This window comes from Aquarana catesbeiana, linkage group LG05, assembly GCF_042186555.1.
Source record: "Aquarana catesbeiana isolate 2022-GZ linkage group LG05, ASM4218655v1, whole genome shotgun sequence".
Lineage (NCBI taxonomy): Eukaryota > Metazoa > Chordata > Amphibia > Anura > Ranidae > Aquarana > Aquarana catesbeiana.
The window spans coordinates 643692563-643716933 of NC_133328.1; the positions used below are offsets into that span (position 1 = coordinate 643692563).

At 47.7% G+C, this 24371-nt stretch overlaps 1 protein-coding gene across 4 annotated transcripts in view; it reads left to right on the top strand.

Moving 5' to 3' along the window:
- Window positions 1–223: 223 nt before the first annotated feature.
- The window catches only part of NBEAL2 (neurobeachin like 2), a 245461-nt gene continuing 221313 nt past the window's right edge, over window positions 224–24371 (top strand). For all 4 annotated transcript variants that reach the window (XM_073632459.1, XM_073632461.1, XM_073632462.1 and 1 more), the window contains exon 1: window positions 224–446. In XM_073632459.1, coding sequence (XP_073488560.1) covers window positions 321–446 — 126 coding nt within the window. In that variant the 5' untranslated portion in view covers window positions 224–320. The remainder of the gene's footprint in view (window positions 447–24371) is intronic.

The following is a 24371-nucleotide window of genomic DNA, read 5'->3' on the forward strand; positions in this document are numbered from 1 at the left end:
AATAATAATAATAATAATAATAATAATAATAATAGTACGATGTATCGGGCAGGTAATAATAATAATAATAATAATAATAATAATAATAATAATAATATTAATGATAGTAATAATAATACGATGTATCGGGCAGGTCACGCTCCGGGGCTCAGCGCTGGTATTGCCCAGTGAGGCTCGTTGGCTGCAGTACCGGCACTGTCCATGGGGATCGGGGGGGTCGCTGTGGCAGCAGACAAAGCCCAGCAGACAGGGAGGAGGGGAGAACTCGCAGCACCTTGCTGGCTTTGCTCCTCACCTCCTCGCACCTGCCATGGGGCAGCATGGAGCCTGAGCCTTCCTGGAAGAGCAGAGCCCCCCCGGGACATGACACCGACCTAGAGGCGTCCTCCGGCAGGATGGCATCTAAGGAGAGGCTCTACGAACTGTGGCTGCTCTACTTTACCAAGGTAAGTGACTGTGGCCCCCGGGGGCCCCGCTTTGTACACAGACAGGAGCTGCAGGAGGTGTCTGACACCCCGGGTACAACACCTTCCCCCCTCCAGGAGGGGTTCCCCCACCATGACAGGGGGTGTTGTCTGCAAGTTTCACCCCCCCCCCCCTCCCCTATGTACAGGAAGTGTTCAGGTGTCAGGGGGACTCAGGTGCTGCAGGTGGGAGCCCAGAATTGGGGGGTACCCCCCGCACCCCTCCTGATCCTTCTGTATTATCCTTACAACGTGCAGAGGGTGTGATATGTTCCATTGTATTGTACAGGTGGGGGCAGGATGGAGCTTGTCTGTCCTCTCATCTGTTCTCAGGGGGGCCCCCCATATAGTGGGGGAGGGGTGCAACAGAGTGGAGTGCTGTCTGTAGGTTTCAGGCAAGAGGAGCCCACCTATGTTTACGGAGAGGGTAGGTGTCAGGCTGGCCCAGGTGCAGCAGGTGGGAGCCCAGAGTGAGTGAGGGTGTGTGTGGGGGGGAGGGGGTGTACCTCTGCACCCCTTACCCCTGGGTACCCCTGCACCCCTCTTATTCTTCTATAGAATCCATACAAGGTACAGAAGCTGTGATACCAATGATAACGTCCAACTCTTTAGGGGGGGGGGGGGTTCTGATCCAGGGTGATATTTACTGATTTGACCCCCATTGGGATATTTGGGGTCAGGTTGTGCCCAGTTAGGCTGGCAGAGCAGTTGTGTTTGGAGGTCAGGATGGAGCTTGTCTTCCTTTTCCTCTGCTCTCAGGAGGAGGGGGGACCCCCCCATGTTGGAGAAGTGGGGTGCTATCTCCAAGATTTAGAGCAGAAGAAAGGTATAGGGAGAGGGTAGGTGGTCAGACAACCCAGTTGTAGCAGGTGGCAGTCCAGAATGTGGGGGTACCCCCTGCACCCCTCCTTTATTCTTCTACAGGATCCATACAAATGACATAAGCTGTGATAGCAATGATAATGTCCAGTCTGGGGGGGGGGGGGGGGGGGATCCAGGGTGACCACACCTGTAAACTGTGCTATTTACTGAAGTATTTGGGGTCAGGTCATGCCTCCTTAGGCTGGCAATGCAAGTGTACCCCCCAGGTGTGTTGTGCGGGTGGAGACAAGTTGGGGCTTGTCTGTGGTTTTTTTTATCTGTTTCCAAGAAACCATCCAGCAATAGGGTGCTGCTTCCAAGTTTAAGACCAGCCCCCCCCCCCCCCCCCCCTGATGTACCTGTAGGTGGGTATGTGTCAGGCTGGCCCAGGTGTAGGAGTTGGGGGCCCAGATTGGGGGGGGGACCCCCTGCACCTCTCTGATTCCTGTAGAATCCATACAGAAGCTGTGATGGGAATACTAATATCCACCTCTAGGGGGCATCAGCCTGATCCAGGGTGACCACATTGTATTAACAGATGTGACCCCATTGAAGTGTTTTGGGATCAGGCCGTGCCCCTTTTATACTGGCAGGTGGAGTCAGGATGGAGCTGGTCTTGTCTGTCTTTTCATCTATTCTCAGGAGGGGGCCTCTCATGTTAGGGGGTGCAGCAGAGTGGGGGTGGGGGTTGCTATCTCCAAGTTTCCCACCAGGGAAAGCGGGTAGGTTGACAGGCTGGCCCAGGTTAGAGCAAAAAGTGGGGTACCCCCCCTGCACCCCTCCTCCATTCTTCTAAAGTCCATAAGCTGTGTGGGGTAACCCCTGCACCCCTCTGATTCCTCTACAGGATCCTTTACAGAAGCTGTGATAGAAATACTAATATTCACCTCTAGGGGGCATCAGCCTGATCCAGGGTGACCGCACTGTATTTATAGATGTGACCCCATTGGAGTGTTTGGGATCAGGCTGTGCCCCTTCTAAACTGGCAGGTGGAGTCAGGATGGAGCTTGTCTGTCTTCTCATCTGTTTCCAGGAACCCTTCCCCTGGGGTCAGCGGGAGGAATAGGGCCCCATCGTTGGTGTCAGCGGGAGGAATAGGGCCCCATCGTTGGTGTCAGCGGGAGGAATAGGGCCCCATCGTTGGTGTCAGCGGGAGGAATAGGGCCCCATCGTTGGTGTCAGCGGGAGGAATAGTCGCCTATCATTGGTGTCAGCGGGAGGAATAGGGCCCCATCGTTGGTGTCAGCGGGAGGAATTGTGCCCCAAGTGCCAGATAAGGGCAAGCAAGGGGGTCACAGTTTGGAGACCACTGCTCCTATAGGATCATTACTGATCCAGGGTGACCGCACTGTATTTACAGATGTGACCCCCATTGGAGTATTTGGGATCAGGCCGTGTTAGACTGGCAGGTGGAGTCGGGGTGGACCTCGTCTTCTCAGGAGGGGACCCCTCATGTCAGGGGGGGGCAGCAGAGTGGGGGAGGGAGATGCCATCTCCAAGCTTTACACTAGGGGGGGGGCACCCATGTGCAGGAAGTGGGTAGGTGGGCAGATAGGCTGGCCCAGGAACAGAGCCTGCACCCCGCCCCCCTTACTGGTGACCCCACTGTGCTTCCTCATCTGACCTCTGTTGGGGTATTTGGGTTCAGGTGGTGCTCCTTCAGACTGGCAAAGTAGCCCAGCCCCCCCCCCCCCCAGGTTGTATTGCATTGGATTGTGTTGTGGAGTAGGGATGGGTACATACGCCCCGTTGCCCCCCCCCCCCCCCCCCATGGAGTCTGGAGTCTGACATTGTGTCTGATGGAGGGAACTTTTGTGTCACATTTTTTGTTTCCAGCAGAAGTTTGACAGCTAAAAATATCCCCCGCAGCTCTGTGACAGGATATAGGGCTCTTATCAGCCTGCGGGTGCGATGCCGGCCCAGCTGTGCGGTCACATGGGAGGAGAAGTCATCACCCCTCCTCTGTGTGTGACCTGCACCCGGCGCAATGTGAAAATATTGATACAAAGAGTTCTCTCTGCTTCCTGTAACTGTGATAAATGCCGGACGTCGTCTACAGCCAGAAAATCTCTTCATATCTGAGAACTGTGTGTCCCCCGCCACTGTCCGAGCAACACGGGAAGTGCTACTGAGCGCCATCCATACATACAGAATAAGAGGAGTGCTACTGAGCGCCATCCATACATACAGAATAAGAGAAGTAGTACTGTGCAGAGTCCATACATACAGGACAAGAGAAGTAGTACTGTGCAGAGTCCATACATACAGAATAAGAGACGTAGTACTGTGCAGAGTCCATACATACAGAATAAGAACAGATACTGAGAATTCTATATGAGAAGGGGACTGTGCCGTGTATTGAGGAATGTTGGTTGCAGTCTGGTTGGTTAGTTGGTGATATTGTCGGGATTCTCCACAGTGGAAGTTTTGGGTCGGGGGTCTCGGGACACTTCCTGTATTGAAGGACATCTTGTTCCATGTTCTTCTATCCTCTGGTTCCTGTCCTGCTCTTTAGTGATAGAATACAAGTTTAAAGCTGAACTACAGAAATGGTATAGCATTGCAGTGAGCGCACCCTGGCACTGCAAGGGTTAAATGCTTGTCTAGTGTCGGGGTGTAAGCTCTTGGGTCCGGCCGGTTTCTTCCATCCATGTAAACGGTCCAGCGTCGCTGTGTCTCTCTCTAAGGCGCTCTCTCCTGTGGTGGAATGTTTGCCTCTTCCATGCACAATAGCCCTGCGCTGCAAATGATGATGCTGATAATATTGCAAGGATGTATAAATATGTAATTATTAATATTTAAATACATATGTGTACTTTCTTGCAGGGTGAAATATCTAGCAATAATATTAAATTAATAATAATAATAATAATTTATTAATATAGCTAGATATTCCACCCTGCAAGAATGTACACATATGTATTTAAATAATAATAATTACATATTTATACATCCTTGCAGGGTGGAACATCCAGCTCTGAGAATAAGAATAATATTACTACTATATATTCTGTCCTGCATGGATGTACAAATATGTATATTATTGTAATTATTGCTTCCACTCTGCACTGATATATAAACATGTAAATACTAATAATAATGCATATTTGTATATTCTTGCAGGGTGGAAGTAAAAATAATTAATATTATTCTTCCCTGCAAGAATATACAAATATGCATTATTATTATTTACATATTTGTAAATCATTGCAGGACAGAATATTTATTATTAATATTAATAATAATATTAATATATAGCACTAATAATATTAATGCTACGCTATATATTCTGTCCTTTAAGGATGTACAAATATTATTTTAATTATTAGTAAAAATAATTAATATTATTCTTCCCTGCAAGAATATACAAATATGCATTATTATTATTTACATATTTGTAAATCATTGCAGGACAGAATATTTATTATTAATATTAATAATAATATTAATATATAGCACTAATAATATTAATGCTACGCTATATATTCTGTCCTTTAAGGATGTACAAATATTATTTTAATTATTACGTCCATTCTGCAATGATATACAAATATGTATATAATAATAATAATAATAATGCAAATTTTGTATATTCTTGCAGGGAAGAATAATATTAATTATTACTTCCACCCTGCAAGAATATACAAATATGCATTATTATTATTATTATTTTTATAATAATAATAATTACTTATTTGTATATCCTTGCAGAGTGGAAGCAATAATTACAATAATAAAATATACATATTTGTACATCCATGCAGAACAGAATATATAGTAATAATAATGTCCTGCATGGATGTACAAATATGTATATTATTAGGGTGGAAATAATAATAATATTCTACTCTGCAAGAATATACAAATATGCATTATTTATTATTCTTATTTACATATTTGTATATCCTTGCACAGTGGAAGTAAAAAATGTAATATTTGTACATCTTTGAAGGGTAGATTATATAACGCTGATTATTTTTATTAATAATATCACAGTTAGATGATCCACCCTGCAAGAATCTACAAATATGTAATTATTAATATTTAAATACATGTGTACATTCTTGCAGGGTGGAGTATCTAGCTCTAAAATATTTATTAATTAAAATAACAATTAATGAAATGAAAGGAAGTACACATATATTCTTATTAATATTTACATATTTGTACATCTTAGCAAGGTGGAATTATTAGTAATTGCAATAATAATATAGAGCTAGTTATTCCATCCTGCAAGGTTGTGCAAATATGTATATTTTATTTATTATAATTATTATTATTATTAATAAAATAAATAATAATAATAATAATAATATTATTATCAGATCCTATTGTTTTTTCCCTCAAATAAAAACAGTGTGAGGACCTGAGTCTGACCTGATATCAGCCTCTTGCAACAGCCTATAGAGCAGAGCTCAGACTGGGGGAAGGAATAGCAGCACAAGGGAAGTAGACAGTTGTGCTCATGTGCTAACAAGGGCCATAAATTGGAGCATTCTATGCAGCAGAGAAAGAGATCAGGACTCGTTCCCTGCCAGGCGGGGCTGTGGCATAGCTGTGTAAATCTCAGGACTGGATGGACAGACATTCTTTGGCAGGTTATCTTTGTATGTATTTCGTCAGTATATGAAGCTTGGAGTGCAGCTTCACATAGTTTTGTTTTTAGTGTGCCAAGAGGAACAGCCTAAAAAAAATGACAATATGTGCCAAGCATGAACAAACTGCGTCCGCCGAGTTCACAAGCCGACAATCGCCAACAAGGGAAACATAACAAGATAGTAAATGCTGTAGAAGTGCGTCCTCCGTAGTTTCCATAGCACTGACCCGACCTCAGAACAACAGAACGTGGAGCCGCTCCTGACCCTTCGTAAATCATTCATCGCTCCGGGTTTTGTTATTTTATGTTCTTGGTTTTGTTCATCGCCTTTTAGTTTAGGAATATTTTTCTATCAATCAAAAACAGTGACATGGAATTCCAGCAAAATGAAAAAAAATGGAAAGTTTTATATCTGAATAGTCGCATAATTATTCAGTTCATTTGTAAAAGATGTACATTTCCCATAATCTCTTGCATACCATTTAAGAGAGCTAGATGCTAAGGCTGCTAACAGGCTTCAGGATCCAGAAGGGGAGGCATTCGGATTGTAAATTTGCCAGAAGAGGGTAGAGAATGGTGACGGTCAGATATAGTTCCATAAACGTGTGGGAGGTAAAACAAAGCAAAACTTATGAGGAGGAGGCAGCTCCCGCGGAGGAGAAGGCAGGGGGGTGAAGGAGGAGGCAGCTCCCGAGGAGGAGGAGGCAAGGAGGCGTAGGTAGCTCCTGTGGAGGAGGAGGCAGTGAGGTGAAGGAGGAGGCAGCTCCCGCGGAGGAGAAGGCAGGGAAGTGAAGAAGGCGGCAGCTCCCGAGGAGGAGGAGGCAAGGAGGTGAAGGAGGAGGCAGCTCCCGCGGAGGAGGAGGCAGGGAAATGAAGAAGGCGGCAGCTCCCGAGGAGGGGAAGGCAGGGAGGTGAAGGAGGAGGCAGCTCCCGAGGGGGGGGAAGGCAGGGAGGTGAAGGAGGAGGCAGCTCCCGAGGAGGAGAAGGCAGGGAGGTGAAGGAGGAGGCAGCTCCCGAGGAGGGGAAGGCAGGGAGGTGAAGGAGGAGGCAGCTCCCGAGGAGGGGAAGGCAGGGAGGTGAAGGAGGAGGCAGCTCCCGAGGAGGGGAAGGCAGGGAGGTGAAGGAGGAGGCAGCTCCCGAGGAGGGGAAGGCAGGGAGGTGAAGGAGGAGGCAGCTCCCGAGGAGGGGAAGGCAGGGAGGTGAAGGAGGAGGCAGCTCCCGAGGAGGGGAAGGCAGGGAGGTGAAGGAGGAGGCAGCTCCCGAGGAGGGGAAGGCAGGGAGGTGAAGGAGGAGGCAGCTCCCGAGGAGGGGAAGGCAGGGAGGTGAAGGAGGAGGCAGCTCCCGAGGAGGGGAAGGCAGGGAGGTGAAGGAGGAGGCAGCTCCCGAGGAGGGGAAGGCAGGGAGGTGAAGGAGGAGGCAGCTCCCGAGGAGGGGAAGGCAGGGAGGTGAAGGAGGAGGCAGCTCCCGAGGAGGGGAAGGCAGGGAGGTGAAGGAGGAGGCAGCTCCCGAGGAGGGGAAGGCAGGGATGTGAAGGAGGAGGCAGCTCCCGAGGGGGGGGAAGGCAGGGAGGTGAAGGAGGAGGCAGCTCCCGAGGAGGAGAAGGCAGGGGAGGTGAAGGAGGAGGCAGCTCCCGAGGAGGAGAAGGCAGGGGAGGTGAAGGAGGAAGCAGCTCCCGAGGAGGAGAAGGCAGGGGAGGTGAAGGAGGAGGCAGCTCCCGAGGAGGAGAAGGCAGGGGAGGTGAAGGAGGAGGCAGCTCCCGAGGAGGAGAAGGCAGGGGAGGTGAAGGAGGAGGCAGCTCCCGAGGAGGAGAAGGCAGGGGAGGTGAAGGAGGAGGCAGCTCCCGAGGAGGAGAAGGCAGGGGAGGTGAAGGAAGAGGCAGCTCCCGAGGAGGAGAAGGCAGGGGAGGTGAAGGAGGAGGCAGCTCCCGAGGAGGAGAAGGCAGGGGAGGTGAAGGAGGCGGAGGCAGCTCCCGAGGAGGAGAAGGCAGGGGAGGTGAAGGAGGCGGAGGCAGCTCCCGAGGAGGAGAAGGCAGGGGAGGTGAAGGAGGCGGAGGCAGCTCCCGAGGAGGAGAAGGCAGGGGAGGTGAAGGAGGCGGAGGCAGCTCCCGAGGAGGAGAAGGCAGGGGAGGTGAAGGAGGCGGAGGCAGCTCCCGAGGAGGAGAAGGCAGGGGAGGTGAAGGAGGAGGAGGCGGCAGCTCCCGAGGAGGAGAAGGCAGGGGAGGTGAAGGAGGAGGAGGCGGCAGCTCCCGAGGAGGAGAAGGCAGGGGAGGTGAAGGAGGAGGAGGCGGCAGCTCCCGAGGAGGAGAAGGCAGGGGAGGTGAAGGAGGAGGAGGCGGCAGCTCCCGAGGAGGAGAAGGCAGGGGAGGTGAAGGAGGAGGAGGCGGCAGCTCCCGAGGAGGAGAAGGCAGGGGAGGTGAAGGAGGAGGAGGCGGCAGCTCCCGAGGAGGAGAAGGCAGGGGAGGTGAAGGAGGAGGAGGCGGCAGCTCCCGAGGAGGAGAAGGCAGGGGAGGTGAAGGAGGAGGAGGCGGCAGCTCCCGAGGAGGAGAAGGCAGGGGAGGTGAAGGAGGAGGAGACAGCTCCCGAGGAGGAGAAGGCAGGGGAGGTGAAGGAGGAGGAGGCAGCTCCCGAGGAGGAGAAGGCAGGGGAGGTGAAGGAGGAGGAGGCAGCTCCCGAGGAGGAGAAGGCAGGGGAGGTGAAGGAGGAGGAGGCAGCTCCCGAGGAGGAGAAGGCAGGGGAGGTGAAGGAGGAGGAGGCAGCTCCCGAGGAGGAGAAGGCAGGGGAGGTGAAGGAGGCGGAGGCAGCTCCCGAGGAGGAGAAGGCAGGGGAGGTGAAGGAGGCGGAGGCAGCTCCCGAGGAGGAGAAGGCAGGGGAGGTGAAGGAGGCGGAGGCAGCTCCCGAGGAGGAGAAGGCAGGGGAGGTGAAGGAGGCGGAGGCAGCTCCCGAGGAGGAGAAGGCAGGGGAGGTGAAGGAGGCGGAGGCAGCTCCCGAGGAGGAGAAGGCAGGGGAGGTGAAGGAGGCGGAGGCAGCTCCCGAGGAGGAGAAGGCAGGGGAGGTGAAGGAGGCGGAGGCAGCTCCCGAGGAGGAGAAGGCAGGGGAGGTGAAGGAGGCGGAGGCAGCTCCCGAGGAGGAGAAGGCAGGGGAGGTGAAGGAGGCGGAGGCAGCTCCCGAGGAGGAGAAGGCAGGGGAGGTGAAGGAGGCGGAGGCAGCTCCCGAGGAGGAGAAGGCAGGGGAGGTGAAGGAGGCGGAGGCAGCTCCCGAGGAGGAGAAGGCAGGGGAGGTGAAGGAGGCGGAGGCAGCTCCCGAGGAGGAGAAGGCAGGGGAGGTGAAGGAGGCGGAGGCAGCTCCCGAGGAGGAGAAGGCAGGGGAGGTGAAGGAGGCGGAGGCAGCTCCCGAGGAGGAGAAGGCAGGGGAGGTGAAGGAGGCGGAGGCAGCTCCCGAGGAGGAGAAGGCAGGGGAGGTGAAGGAGGCGGAGGCAGCTCCCGAGGAGGAGAAGGCAGGGGAGGTGAAGGAGGCGGAGGCAGCTCCCGAGGAGGAGAAGGCAGGGGAGGTGAAGGAGGCGGAGGCAGCTCCCGAGGAGGAGGCCACTGCTCTTGAGGAGTAAATGGATAATGTAATGGTATATCTAACCACTTGAGAAATATGAGGCTGATGCAGAGAACATGCAGCAGGACTAGTTTATTAGAGGTATTTGTATAGCGCTGTCTATTTTTCGCAGCACTTTCCATATATTATACATTCAGATCAGTCCCTGCCCTCAAGGAGCTTACAATCTAAGGTCTCTAACTCACATCCATACACGCACATACTGGGCTAATTTAGACAATTAACCTACCAGCATGTCTTTGGAATGTGGGACAAAAGCCTGAGGCTGCTAGATATATACGTAGTACGCGTGTGTCATCGCCATTGTACCCAAAAAATATACCTTATTACTGTGCCACAAGTGACTGTTTTTATTTTTTTTCTGTGGCACTGCCTAACTCTGACAACAGCTGAGGAGGTCACCACCAGAACTGCAGTATATAGATAATGTCTAATGGGAGATCACTCTTCGCAACAATTTTATCTCTGGGGCAGAGTACTGGAATGAGCATTCCAGTGCTTGTCTGTGGGACAAGCCTTTCATCCTCAGGACCCTGTGATTCTGTTCCAGGACAGTCCTACAGGATCAGAGATGAGAGAAGGGGGGGAATTGGAAGCTTCTGGAGAGAAGGCAGAGTGGAGTAGCAAGCTGCTGAAGACGGCAAAGATCTCGTCATAGGATCACAGTACATGGAAGAGATCTACTTTTCTTTTCCATATGTTGCATTGTTATTTCCCCAGACAACTGTTATGTTCTATCATCCCTTTATCACTCAGTGTATGACTGGTAAACCAATGTTAAGGAGCATTCTTCTCACTGATCACCAATGTAAGGAACATTCTTCTCACTGATCACCAATGTAAGGAACATTCTTCTCACTGATCCCCAATGTAAGGGACATTCTTCCCACTGATCCCCAATGTAAGGAACATTCTTCACACTGATCACCAATGTAAGGAACATTCTTCTCACTGATCCCCAATGTAAGGGACATTCTTCCCACTGATCCCCAATGTAAGGGACATTCTTCTCAATGATCACCAATGTAAGGAACATTCTTCTCACTGATCACCAATGTAAGGAACATTCTTCTCACTGATCACCAATGTAAGGAGCATTCTTCTCACTGACCACCAATGTAAGGAGCATTCTTCTCACTGATCACCAATGTAAGGGACATTCTTCTCACTGATCCCCAATGTAAGGGACATTCTTCTCACTGATCCCCAATGTAAGGGACATTCTTCTCACTGATCCCCAATGTAAGGGACATTCTTCTCACTGATCACCAATGTAAGGAACATTCTTCTCACTGATCACCAATGTAAGGAACATTCTTCTCACTGATCACCAATGTAAGGAACATTCTTCTCACTGATCACCAATGTAAGGAACATTCTTCTCACTGATCCCCAATGTAAGGGACATTCTTCTCACTGATCACCAATGTAAGGAACATTCTTCTAGCTGATTACCAATTATTCGGTTTTTGCACAGGTTCCTCAGCGGTAAAAAGGTTAAGTCTGGTTAGGATATAAAATACAGCCCTGAAAATACGGAACAGCAAACATTTCAAAGTCAACTCACAGACTTCTTTCTGGTAAACTTCATAAAATGTTTTATGTGCTGAGAATTTATGAGCGTTCGGAATATTATCTGTGATAGTTTGTCCTCCTTTGTATTTTAGGTGTTTGGTCCCCTCCCCCGTCCTCTATTGTTCTGTCAGGCCGGGTTTGCCGATTGCTCGGTTAGCTCTACAGAATAGGAACTGGATAAGATAAAGAGTTTCCTTTCAGAGCGGCTGGTATTCGGGGCCTGTGCAGGCAGGCAGGCTGCTGTGGGTTGGCGGGGAGGGTCAGGCCGCGGCCATTATTCCTGACAAGTTCTATTTGCATGTCAGCTTTGTGTACAATGCGGCCGCGCCGCTGTTTGTTTTTCCTCCTCGGCGCGTCGCCTTCTGCTGTTTGATTCCAGGCCTTTGCGATGGCGCCGGGCGTTTTTAGATCCAACGGAATCCACAGCATTTTGATGGGTTCTGGTGAAGTTTTTATTCAGTTATAGGTGGACCTGCGATATGAATTTGTGGGATCCGAGTCCCAACTCCGCCCACCTGCTAGGAGGTTGGTTGCATCGTGATCGATTTGGTCCTTGATCGTTTTATCCATTTGGGGGACAGTGCTGCTTCAGAGGCTCGCTCCACCTGCTGCATGACGCAAAATCAAACCTCCAATGGGGAAGCTGTTGGGAGTCCCTAAGGCGTTTTGTGAATGCGCGCTTTTGCTCATTTTTCACGCAACTCGCATAGGACAGTCTGTTCATTTCAGTGGGCTGCCCTGCATGCTCAGTTACTTTTTTAGGTGTTAAGATTCAAATGTTTTTTTTTTTGTTTTGTTTTTTTGAACTACGCGATTTGACCCATTTGTCATGCTTTTTGATGTCTGCGCAAAATGCACTTGCTTGCTACTTTTTCGGTGCCATTAAAAATAAACCTGTCATTCTTGCCTACCCTGTGTAACGGTTTTGCACAGAGCAGCCCCAATGCCCCTCTTCTCTGGTCCCTCAACGGCGCTTCTGTCTCCTCCCTCCTGCTGAGTGTGTCCCCCCCCCCAGCAAGCAGCTTGAGCCACTGCTCTGCGTGTCCATTCACATATTGCTCCCGTTGCTGTCTCGGCCAATGAGGAGAGAGAGAGAGACCTGGGAGAGCCATACAACTACTTTAACAATGAATTTTGAAAAGTAGGATGGAAGGAGCACCTGGTGTCCAAAAGAATGGGAATTTTGAAAGGTTGAAAGGTATTTATTGGTAAGAACGACCAGTATATCAAATCCAACACGTTTCGGGGACTTCTTCAGGGCTGTTGCTGCATGCTATTTTAATGGGAAAAAGTTCCTAAAATAGATCTATATTTATCTTAGAAACTTTTTCTTTGGATTTGATAGTTCTCTATATAGAGAGAGATATCTGGCTTAGGAACTTTTTTTCCAATTGAAATAGTATGAAGCAACAGCCCTGAAGAAGTCCCCGAAACGTGTTTGGATTCAATGTACTTGTCAATATTACCAATAAACACAATTTTTTATTTATTTATTTATTAATTTTTCTTTTAACCTACTTTTCAAGTTCGCTTTAATTGGACACTGGGCACTTCTTCTTACTCATTCCAAATTCATTGTTAATGGCACCTGAAATGCCGCAAGCAGACGCATTTTATTTTTCGCACATCAAAACGCATGAAAACTGGGTCAAAATGCATGGTTTAAAAGAATAGAAAATGTGAGAAGCTCAACACACGTGGAAACGATCATAAGGCCATCACTTAAGATGATTAATTTACATTCTTCCTTCTATTTCTGTCTGTGGGTGAAGACACTGTAATTATTTCAATAAAAAACATCTGATTACTTTTTTCCGAATGGATATCCAGCTGTCACATGACCCAGCTCTCTCCCAGCCTGTCTGCAGGGTAATAAACAGGAGGAGCTTCAAGTCCTCTGCTGGTTACATGTTTGCCCCAGGACAACGTCATTTGTGATGAAACGTGTAGGGCGGAGCGACGCGCTGACGTCGCCACCTCTCTCGTGTCCCGATGGATGGGTTTATTTGGTTGTGTGGTGGCCGGCACAACAAACTTAAGGTGCTTTTACTTACTGCTGTGAGTGTTATACTTTTATTACTTAATAAACCCACCAAGGATTTTGTGCTATGTGGAGCCTTTGATCTCTTTTTGGTGCCCAACTCCTATCAAACTCACTGAGTGATATCGGAAGTGTAGAGAAGCCCTGAGATGTGGAGAAAGGCCCCGCCTGGGTTTTAAGCCACAGGCGTACACCAACCCCCTATAATAAGGGGGCTACAAGAGCTGGAAAGCAATTTCTCCAGCTGGTGGTGGATTCACTGCGGTTTTTGGTGATGGATGATGATCACTTTCAAAATAAAAACAGCCTTTGGAATACAGAGTATGAATAAATAATATCCAAAAACTGTTCTAAATCATTATACAAATATATATTTGAAATCAAATATTTATTGGCAATAAGATTGTGTGAGCGGATTTCGGCCATTTACAGGCGATGTCACGCCCCTCCAGCCTGTGTCTTAGAATAAGAGGGAGGTGAAGCCTCCATCAATCTACATGTAACATCCCGCCCTCATTGTCTTTAGCTGGTTAGTGGCCACGGAGGAGGAGGGCGGGCATGGGCTGTCATTTACCACTGTGACTCTATAGTCACACGGGCTGCTCAGATAGGGAGGATATGCTCAGCATAGAAACTCACTGAAAACTGAGCATGTGCAGAACTGTCACCACTGCTCTGCAAAATCCCTAGCTGAATTGGGGACATGGAGTTGGGGAGCAGCAGGATCAACCAGTTTTTATTTTTTTTTTTTTTTGTTTTACAGAAAATGAATCTCAAACAAGGTAACAAATGGCATGGCACGCTTTTGCGTGCATTCGTGGGACGCTCAGGTGTGACTCATAAGATTTCGACCCAAAATCTGTATTTTGGTTGGATTTCAGCTTTGTGCCCCGTCTTTTACATACTGTAGGGGTGACTTGAAATCACGGGAGAACACGCCATGTTAGTTTGGGTGCCATTATCGCTGTGGCAATATTTTCACGTGGCAAAACATGGGGTTAAAAATCACACTAAGCTTTGTCCACCAAAGGTCAGAACTGGGCCCTAAGAGAGGTAACCCCAACGACCGGTGGTCTTCTCCTCCGGATCTTCTTCTTTCTTCTTCTTTCTTCCTTCTTCTTTCTTTCTTTCTCCCTTCTTTCTTCCTTCTTCCTCCTCCTGTCTCTTTCTCCTCCTCCTGTCTCTTTCTCCTCCTCCTGTCTCTTTCTCCTCCTCCTGTCTCTTTCTCCTCCTCCTGTCTCTTTCTCCTCCTCCTGTCTCTTTCTCCTCCTCCTCCTGTCTCTTCTGTCTTTGGGGACTCAATTGGTGGCATCTTTTTTTTATTCAGCAGTCCTTTTGAATTGGCAAAAGGACGGCTCTGGTGCAGCAAATGAGCGCTGTCACCCTGGGACAGGAAGTGTATTACTGGCAGGATCACCAGGTGAAAATTAAGAGGGGGGGGGGGGGAGCCTGAGAATAAAAATGAATGCAGTCGCCACATCTAAAGATTTCTAAGCTGCGATATACTGTATATGACATTTGTTATGCATGTCGATGGTGTTACGCCACAATGTTACGCCACGCATTAACTTGTGTTGTGTTAGGACAGCGCATTCGTTTAAATCTGCTGCGTAATGTACCAATAAAGGAGCAAGAAGCTTCTTGGCTTGACAAGGGGGGGGGGGGGGGCGGCTCCCAATGCCGTGAAACACATAGCCACGCCCCCTAGACATGTTGACCTCATTGCCGGATGTGAGCTGAAAGCGTCACAAGGGGGAGCTGATCTTACCCGACACCTGCAGCACTGTCCCCCGGAAGCTGCTGATCTGTCTTGTGATATTTGCGCTTCAGTCCTGCCAGCTGAGCAGGGGTTCTCTCCGGCAACTTCCCTGCGCAGCTCTGCAGTTTCCAATCCCTTTCCTGCTGATATCTGCATACCGTGGTTCCTCCACAGATAGAGGACTTCCACCTGGCAGATAATAAGCCTTACATCTTAATGCAGTGAGTGCAATTTTGTTTAACCCTTTCTTTTAGTAAATTATCTACACTTAGATGGTGGCGCCCTCTTCTGTTTACAGTGGATATAAACAGTCTACACACTCCTGTTACAATGTCAGATTCCTGTGATGTAAAAAAAGAGACAAAGATAAATGATTTCAGAACTTTTTTTTCACCCCTTTTTTTTTTTTTATGTGATCTATAACCCCTTTCACACTGGTGCGCTATTCAGGTGTTTTAGCGCTAAAAATAGCGCCTGAAAAGTGCCTCTCAAGCCACCCAAGTGTGAGAGTCCGAGTGTTTTTACACTGGGGGGGGCGTTGCGCTTGCAGGACAGGAAAAAAAGTCCTATACGTGGCATCTTTGGGGCGGTGCGGGAGCGCTGTATACACCGCTCCTAAACTGACCCTGCCATTGAAATTTCAATGGCCGGCACTGCCAAAGCGCTTCAGCAGTGGCGCTTTTAACCCTTTATTTGTCCTCTAGCGGGGGTCAAAAGCACCCCGCTAACAGCCGAAAAAAGCGCCCCTATAACAGCGGTAAAGTGCCGCTGAGACTAGTGGCGCTTTACTGCTAAAGCCCCCCTGCCCCAGTGTGAAAGTCGGGTTGGGGGGGGGAGGGTCAAAGTAAAAATAAATTAAAAAAAAATAAAATAATGTGGTTGCATAAGTCTGCACACCCTCCTATAACTGGGGATGTGGCTGTGTTCAGAATTGAGCAGTTGCATTCGAACTCATGTTAAATAAGGGGTCAGTACACACCTGCTATCATTTAAAGTTCCTCTGATTAACCCCAAATAAGGTTCAGCTGTTCTAGTAGGTCTTTCCTGACATTTTTAGTTGCATCCTATGTGGCACATGGCACAACAGTGACCTTACCAAGAACTGGGCGTCCCTCCAAAGTTGATGAAAAGACCAGAAGAAAACTGGTCAGGGAGGCTGCCAAGAGGCCTACAGCAACATTAAAGGAGCTGCAGGAATATCTGGTAAGTACTGGCTGTGTGGTGACCACAATCTCCCGTATTCTTCATATGTCTGAGCTACGGGGTAGAGTGGCAAGACGGAAGCCTTTTCTTACGAAGAAAGACATCCAAGCTCGGCTAAATTTTGCAAAAACACATCTGAAGTCTCCCAAAAGTATTTGGGGAAAATGTGTTCTGGTCTGATGAAACCAAGGTGCAACTTTTTGGCCGTAATTCCAAAAGATATGTTTGGCACAAAAACAACACTGCACATCACCAGAAGTACACCATACCCACCGTGAAGCATGGTGGTGGCAGCATCCTGCTTTGGGCCTGTTTTTTCTTCAGCTGTCACAGGGGCCTTAGTCAAGGTAGAGGGAATCGTGAACGGTTCCAAACACCAGTCAGTATTGGCACAAAACCTTCGGGCTTCTGCTTGAAAGCTGAACATGAAGAGGAACTTCATCTTTCAGCATGACAACGACCCAAAACCTACATCCAAATCAACAAAGGAAGTGGCTTCACCAGAAGAAGATTAACGTTTTTGGAATGGCCCAGCCAGAGCCCAGACCTGAATCCCATTGAAAATCTGTGGGGTGATCTGAAGAGGGCTGTGCACAGGAGATGCCCTCATAATCTGACAGATTTGAAGCGTTTTTGCAAAGAAGAAGAGCGGGCAAATATTGCCAAGTCAGGATGTGCCATGCTGTGTACATGATGTGTACATGCAGTGAGCACCCTTAACGATGCTCACTGCATGTACCTTGTATACATGTCTCTCAGGGTTAATGTATGTTTTTATTATAGATGCACATTGTTCTCCACAAGGGACCGCCCCTGAAGAAAGGACAAGATCACGAAACGCGCCGGGCGTCATTTCTACTTGGGAGATGAAACCAATGTAATTTTGTATCTATTGTAGTGTTTGATATTGTTCTCACATAGTCAGTTGCAATGTTTATGCAGATTTTGGCTTTTTACGATATTTAATGAATTAAGTTTATTATAAAACAAATCATTGGTCTTGTACAGATACTCAGTTGCCCTTAAGGTCCCAATCCTCTTTGGGGGACCCCTTTCTCACATGGGTCACATTAAAGGTGGAAACCTGACATTTTAACAGGGGTGTGTAGACTTTTTATATCCAATGTATGTGGTGCACTACACACCCCATGTCTGCTGGCAAAGTGCATCGGGGTGCTATTGAAGTAATTGCAGCCCCCACATAACTATTCTTAGAAGTGCCCCCTCTCCTCCTGACACCTACACTGACTAACCTGTGTAAGAAAGATGTATGTGCTTAACTATTTTTAAGCCAGTCCAGACTGGTCTTGTGATCCCCTGGGTCAGTCAGTGGCGGCTGCAGGGGAGAAGAGGGAGCACTACACCTTGTCAGTTAAAATAAAGTTCCTCCCCGCCAATCGGGAGGCAGGTCTGTGAGACCCGTTTCCCGATTTGGTCAAAGCGTCAGGCGATCCTATTGGATGCCTAGCGCTTTGGCGGAAGACGCACAGGGCGGAGGAAGCTGGAGAAGCGGGCGCCACAGGCCTGCCACACAGGCGGGTAAGAGTGCCAGGCCCGCGCACTAAGTGTGTGCTGTACCACGTTGTGTGTGCGTGTGTGTGTGTGCGCGTGTGTGCTGCCCCCTCCCCCCCAAAAGAAGAAGACCCCTTTCACACTGGGGCTTTTTCAGGCGCGTTAGCGTTAAAAAAAAAGCGCCTGTAAAGCGCCTGAAAGAAGCCTCATCTGCAATCCCAATGTGAAAGCCCGAGCCCTTTCACACTGCCAGCGCCCGAAAAAACGCTGATAAAGCGCCGCTTAGGACCCCTTTCACACTGGGGCGTTTTTCGGGCGCTGGCAGTGTGAAAGGGCTCGGGCCATCGGCGCACCCAGCCCGGTGGCAAAAACACGAAAGCGCTGCAAAGAAGCTGCTTGCAGCACTTTTTTTTTTTGACACCCTGCCAGCGCAGCGCCCCCAGTATGAAAGCACTCGGGGCTTTCGCATTGGGATTGCAAATGAGGCTTCTTTCAGGTGCTTTTTTTTTTTTTTTTTTTTTTTTACGCTAAAGCACCTGAAAAACGCCCCCAGTGTGAAAGGGGTCTAAAAAAGCAGATGATATACAGCGAGCGTTCGCTACTCTCTCCCCAGCTTTAACGTTTTAGGATATTTCAGTTTTTCTTTATCTGTTTTGAGCTCCGTTCACACCTCCTACCTACGTCCCGGGTGCGTCCAGATCTGGGAAAAAAGGATGATAATAATAATATTATTATTATTATTATTATTATTACTATTATTATTATTATTATTATTACCACCTATGAAATTCAAGACCAAGCGCTTAGTGCACCTATACTCATTTATACGCGTCAAGTTTTTTTTTTTTTTTTTCTGCAAAAAAAAAAAACCCCTGCGACTGACCAGTGCATGATTAAGGCGCAGTTTTCATGCGTTTTGTGGAAATGTGAGCAGAATTTGTGTGTTTCTGCAGATGTGAACGGGGCCCTAGACGTCTCCTGTACTCTGGTAAGCAGACAGCTGTCCTGGGTCGCCCTCCTTCTCTCTGCTGGTAGTATGGCGGCCGTGTCACTCACACAGGGGGAATGCGAGTCGTATCGCGTCTCAGGAGCTCCCGATCGCCCGGCGGTGCTCCTTCGTGTAGGTACAAGCCTGGAATGAGGAGGGGGGGGGGGGGAGGGGGTTCTGAGCATTTACTGATATATAAATAACCTCCATTACTGATGACACTTTAATGATGTGTTATTACCGCCGTACCTTCCAAAATATGAGTGTATAAAAGTACTTCAGATATATATATATATATAGGAGACGGAACGTTCTTCATATACAGACGTATTCCTCTCTACAATGAGAGAATTCACCGCATTGTGTTCTGTTACAATGTTCTTTTACTATGTATATAATGTATACATTACAGCTGCAAATTCTGGCCAAAATGAGAATCACAAATTTTTTTTTTTTGCTTTAGAATAAAAAGATCACGGTTTTCGCGGTGTAAAATCTTTCACATTATACAAAAAAAAAAAAATTGGGCTAACTTTACTGGTTAGTTTTTTTTTTTTTTTTTAATTCATTAAAGTGTAATTTTTTTCCCCCCAAAAATTGCATTAGAATGACTGCTGCGCAAATACAGGGTGACATAAAATATTGCAACAACCACCATTTTATTCTCTAGGGTCTCCACTAATAAAAAAAAAAAAATATATATATATATATATATATATATATATATATATATATATATATATATATATATATATATATATATATATATATATATATATATATATATAATGTTTGGGGGTTCTAAGTAAATTTATAGCAAAATAAAAAATGATTTTAAAGTGGTGTTCCCATTATAGAAAAAAAATAAATAAATAAATAAAAGTCCAGCAGCTATAAATACTGCAGCTGCTGACTTTTAATAATCGGACACTTACCTGTCCCACGGTCCAGCGATGCGGGAGATCGAAGCCCCGCTCGTCTCCCCCCTCCGTTCCGCGGCGCCGGCATTGTAACTGTGGGCGCCCAGCTGTGGCTTCACAGCCGGGCACACGCTGCGCATGCGCGAGCGGCGCCGTGCGCCGTGATTGGCTGCGCAGTTATCTGGGACCTGTCACATGTCCCAGATGATTGACAAGAGGGAGGGAGCAGAGCTGAGCCCTTCCTGCGCCGAGAGGAAGTGATGTCACCAGCCCAGGCACTGAAGGAGGCAGACTATGAGAGACCCCCTAGCAACAGCCATTTAGAGGTGAGTAAAAAAAAAAAAAATTTTTCCAAATGTGTTTTTTTTTGGCACATTCATGATTTTTTTATTTATTTATTTTTTTTATTTTTGGGTAGAACTCCACTTTAACTTGAAACCAACAAATGCCAGAAAAAGGTTTAGTGTTTAAGTGGTTAAACTTCCCTCATTTACACACCAAAGTGTATTCCTTCGATCTAAAGGACAAATTGTTACAATGTTTATACTTAAGTTCCATTGCTAAAGAATGTTGTGATTCTTGACAGACTGCTGTTAGTCAAGCCAATCGAGAGGAGAGTCCCGGACGGCTAAGACACTGGTGGACATCGCTGGATAGAGATGGAACTCAGGTAAGTAATTGGGGGGGGGGGGGGGGCTGCTACACAAAAGGCTTTTATCTTTAATGCATAGAACTCCTTTAATATCTGGGGGAACGCGGCCTCATCCCTCCACAACTATCAGCTGGAAAACTGAGCAACTAATTCAATGTCATTAAGTAGTTCTACTATATGGAAGCTGATGAGGTTCAAAGACCTTCAGAGGTTTTTGCAGTTGGAGATACGCGTGTGTGTGCGCATGCGCGCACGCTATATTACTAAAAGTATTGGGACGCCTGCCTTTACATGAACTTTAATGGCCTCCCAGTCTTAGTCCGTAGGGTTCAGTATTGAGTTGGCTCCGCCCTTTACAGCTATAACAGCTTCAACTCTTCTGGGAAGGCCGTCCACAAGGTTTAGGAGGGTGTCTATGGGAATGTTTGACCATTCTTCCAGAAGAGCATTTGTGAGGTCAGGCACTGATGTTGGATGAGAAGGCCTGGCTCGCAGTCTCCGCTCTAATTCATCCCAAAGGGGTTCTGTGGGGTTGAGGTCAGGACTCTGCAGGCCAGTCAAGTTCCTACACCCCAAACTCGCTCATCCATGTCTTTATGGACCTTGCTTTGTGCACTGGTCCAAATCATTTGGTGGAGGGGGGATTATGGTGTGGGGTTGTTTTTCAGGGGTTGGGCTTGGCCCCTTAGTTTCAGTGAAGGGAACTCCTTAAGGCGTCAGCATACCAAGACATTTTGGACAATTTCATGCTCCCAACTTTGTGGGAACAGTTTGGGGATGGCCCCTTCCTGTTGCAACATGACTGCGCACCAGTGTACAAAGCAAGGTCCAGTATTTCACAAAAGTAAGTACACCCCTCACATTTTTGTAAATCTTTTCTTCTATCTTTTCATGTGACAACACTGAAGAAATGACACTTGGCTACAATGTAAAGTAGTGAGTGTACAGCTTGTATAACAGTGTCAATTTGCTGTCCCCTCAAAATAAGCCGCTGGCAACAAAAGTGAGTACACCCCTAAGTGTTTTATGTGATAGACCAACACAAAGTGACACATAATTGTGACGTTGAAGGAAGATGATAAATTGTTTACCACATTTTTTACAAATCTGTGAAAAGCTTTGTAGAACCCCCTTTTTCTACAAGTCTTTTTGGGGATGTCTCTACCAGCTTTGCACATCTAGAGAGGGACATTTCTGCCCATTCTTCTTCTTTGTAAAATATCTCAAGCTCTGTCAGATTGGATGGAGAGCGTCTGTGAACAGCAATTTTCAAGTCTTGCCACAGATTCTTAATGTGATTTAGGTCTGGACTGTGACTGGGCCATTCTAACACATGAATATGCTTTGATCTAAACCATTCCATTGTAGCTCTGGCTGGATGTTTCGGGTCGTTGTCCTGCTGGAAGGTGAACCTCCGCCCCGGTCTCAAGTCTTTTGTAGACTCTAACAGGTTTTCTTCTAAGATTGCCCTGTATTTGTCTCCATCCATCTTCCCATCAACTCTGACCAGCTTCCCTGTCCCTGCTGAAGAAAAGCATCCCCACCACATGATGCTGCCACCACCATGTTTCACGGTGGGGATGGTGTGTTCAGGGTGATGTGCAGTGTTAGTTTCCCCCCCACACATAGGGTTTTCTTTTCAGGCCAAAAATTAGAATTTTGGTCTCCTCTGACCAGATCACCTTCTTCCACATGTTTGCTGTGTCCTCCACATGGCTTCTCACAAACTACAAACAGGACTTCTTATGACTTTCTTTCACCAATGTCTTTCTTCTTGTCACTCTTCCATAAAGGGCAGATTTGTGGAGAACACGACTAATAGTTGTCCTGTGGACAGATTCTCCCACCTGAGCTGTGGATCTCTGCAGCTCCTCCAGAGTTACCATGGACCTCTTGGCTCTTCTCTGATGAATGCTCTCCTTGCCCGGCCGGTCAGTTTAGGTGGACGGCCATGTCTTGGTAGGTTTGCAGTTGTGCCATACTCTTTCCATTTTCCGATGATGGATTGAACAGAGCTCCGTGAGATGGTCAAAGCTTGGGAGATTTTTTTATAACCTAACCCTGCTTTATACTTCTCCACAACTTTATCCCTGACCTGTCTGGTGTGTTCCTTGGCCTTCATGATGCTGTTTGTTCACTAAGCTTCTCTAACAAACCTCCGAGGGCTTCACAGAACAGCTTCTATTTATACTGAGATTAAATGACACACAGGTGGACTCTATTTACTAATTAGGTGACTTCTGAAGGCAATTGGTTCCACTAGATTTTAGTTAGGGGTATCAGAGTAAAGGGGGCTGAATACAAATGCCCCCCCCCCATACTTTTCACATATTTATTTGTATCATTTATCATTTTCCTTCCCCTTCACAATTATGAGCCACTTTTGTGTTGGTCTATCACAAAAAATCCCAATAAAATACATTTACGTTTTTGGTTGTAACAAAATGTGGGAAATTTTCAAGGGGTATGAATACTTTTTCAAGGTGTGTGTATGTATGTATGTATGTATGTATGTGTGTGTGTGTGTGTGTGTGTGTGTGTGTATGTATGTATATATATATATATATATACATACATACATACATACATACATACATACATACATACATACATACATACATACATACATTTCACACCCCTTGGCTTTCTACCTACTTTGTTACATTACATGAATTCCAGGTTGTGAGGCAACAAAACACAAAAAATGCCAAGGGAGATGAATACTTTTGCAAGGCACTGTGTAAAATATATATATATATTACCATTACTGTGAGACTCCCCTGACATTCCAATAAGCTGTACATGCAATGTGGAACAGCAAAAATAAATTCAGAGCTAATTGTCCTGCTGCTCTGCTTAGGAATATCTTCGGAGGGAGGTGGTGATTACTTTTTAAGTGTGTATTTGGAGCTGGCCCAGCACTAATCATCGCTTGGCTGCTTGTGATTTTCTTATAATAATTGACATATAAAGTATGTGAAGCAGCTGCGCCTCAGGGCTCCTCTTCACAAGGTGAGCGGGGTGTAGGAGCCGTATCTGTGGAGCGGTCGGGCTGCACAGCCGGTCAGAGGGTGGAACACAGACAGGTGTGGACATGCTGCAGCTTCCAGCGAGAGCTCGTCACACCTGTACACCTCCCCGTAGCAGGCTGAGCATAGAGTCTACGTTCTCCACAGGAATGTCCAAATGTATCCCAAGAAACCATTGCTTTAGTTTTAAGGGAGATCTGCACCCCAATATACACACAGCTCACTCCCCAGCATCAATACCCCCAGTGAGATCTGCACCCCAGTATACACACAGCTCACTCCCCAGCATCAATACCCCCAGTGAGATCTGCACCCCAGTATACACAGCTCACTCCCCAGTATCCATGCCACCAGTGAGAGCTGCGCCCCAGTACACACACCTCACTCCCCAGTATCCATGCCACCAGTGAGAGCTGCACCCCAGTATACACACACCTCACTCCCCAGTATCCATGCCACCAGTGAGAGCTGCGCCCCAGTATACACACCTCACTCCCCAGTATCCATGCCACCAGTGAGAGCTGCGCCCCAGTATACACACCTCACTCCCCAGTATCCATGCCACCAGTGAGAGCTGCGCCCCAGTATACACACCTCACTCCCCAGTATCCATGCCACCAGTGAGAGCTGCGCCCCAGTATACACACAGCTCACTCCTCAGTATCCATGCCACCAGTGAGAGCTGCGCCCCAGTATACACACCTCACTCCCCAGTATCCATGCCACCAGTGAGAGCTGCGCCCCAGTATACACACCTCACTCCCCAGTATCCATGCCACCAGTGAGAGCTGCGCCCCAGTATACACACCTCACTCCCCAGTATCCATGCCACCAGTGAGAGCCGCGCCCCAATATACACACAGCTCACTCCTCAGTATCCATGCCACCAGTGAGAGCTGCGCCCCAGTATACACAGCTCACTCCCCAGTATCCATGCCACCAGTGAGAGCTGCGCCCCAGTATACACACAGCTCACTCCCCAGTATCCATGCCACCAGTGAGAGCTGCGCCCCAGTATACACACCTCACTTCCCAGTATCCATGCCACCAGTGAGAGCTGCGCCCCAGTATACACACAGCTCACTCCCCAGTATCCATGCCACCAGTGAGAGCTGCGCCCCAATATACACACAGCTCACTCCCCAGTATCCATGCCACCAGTGAGAGC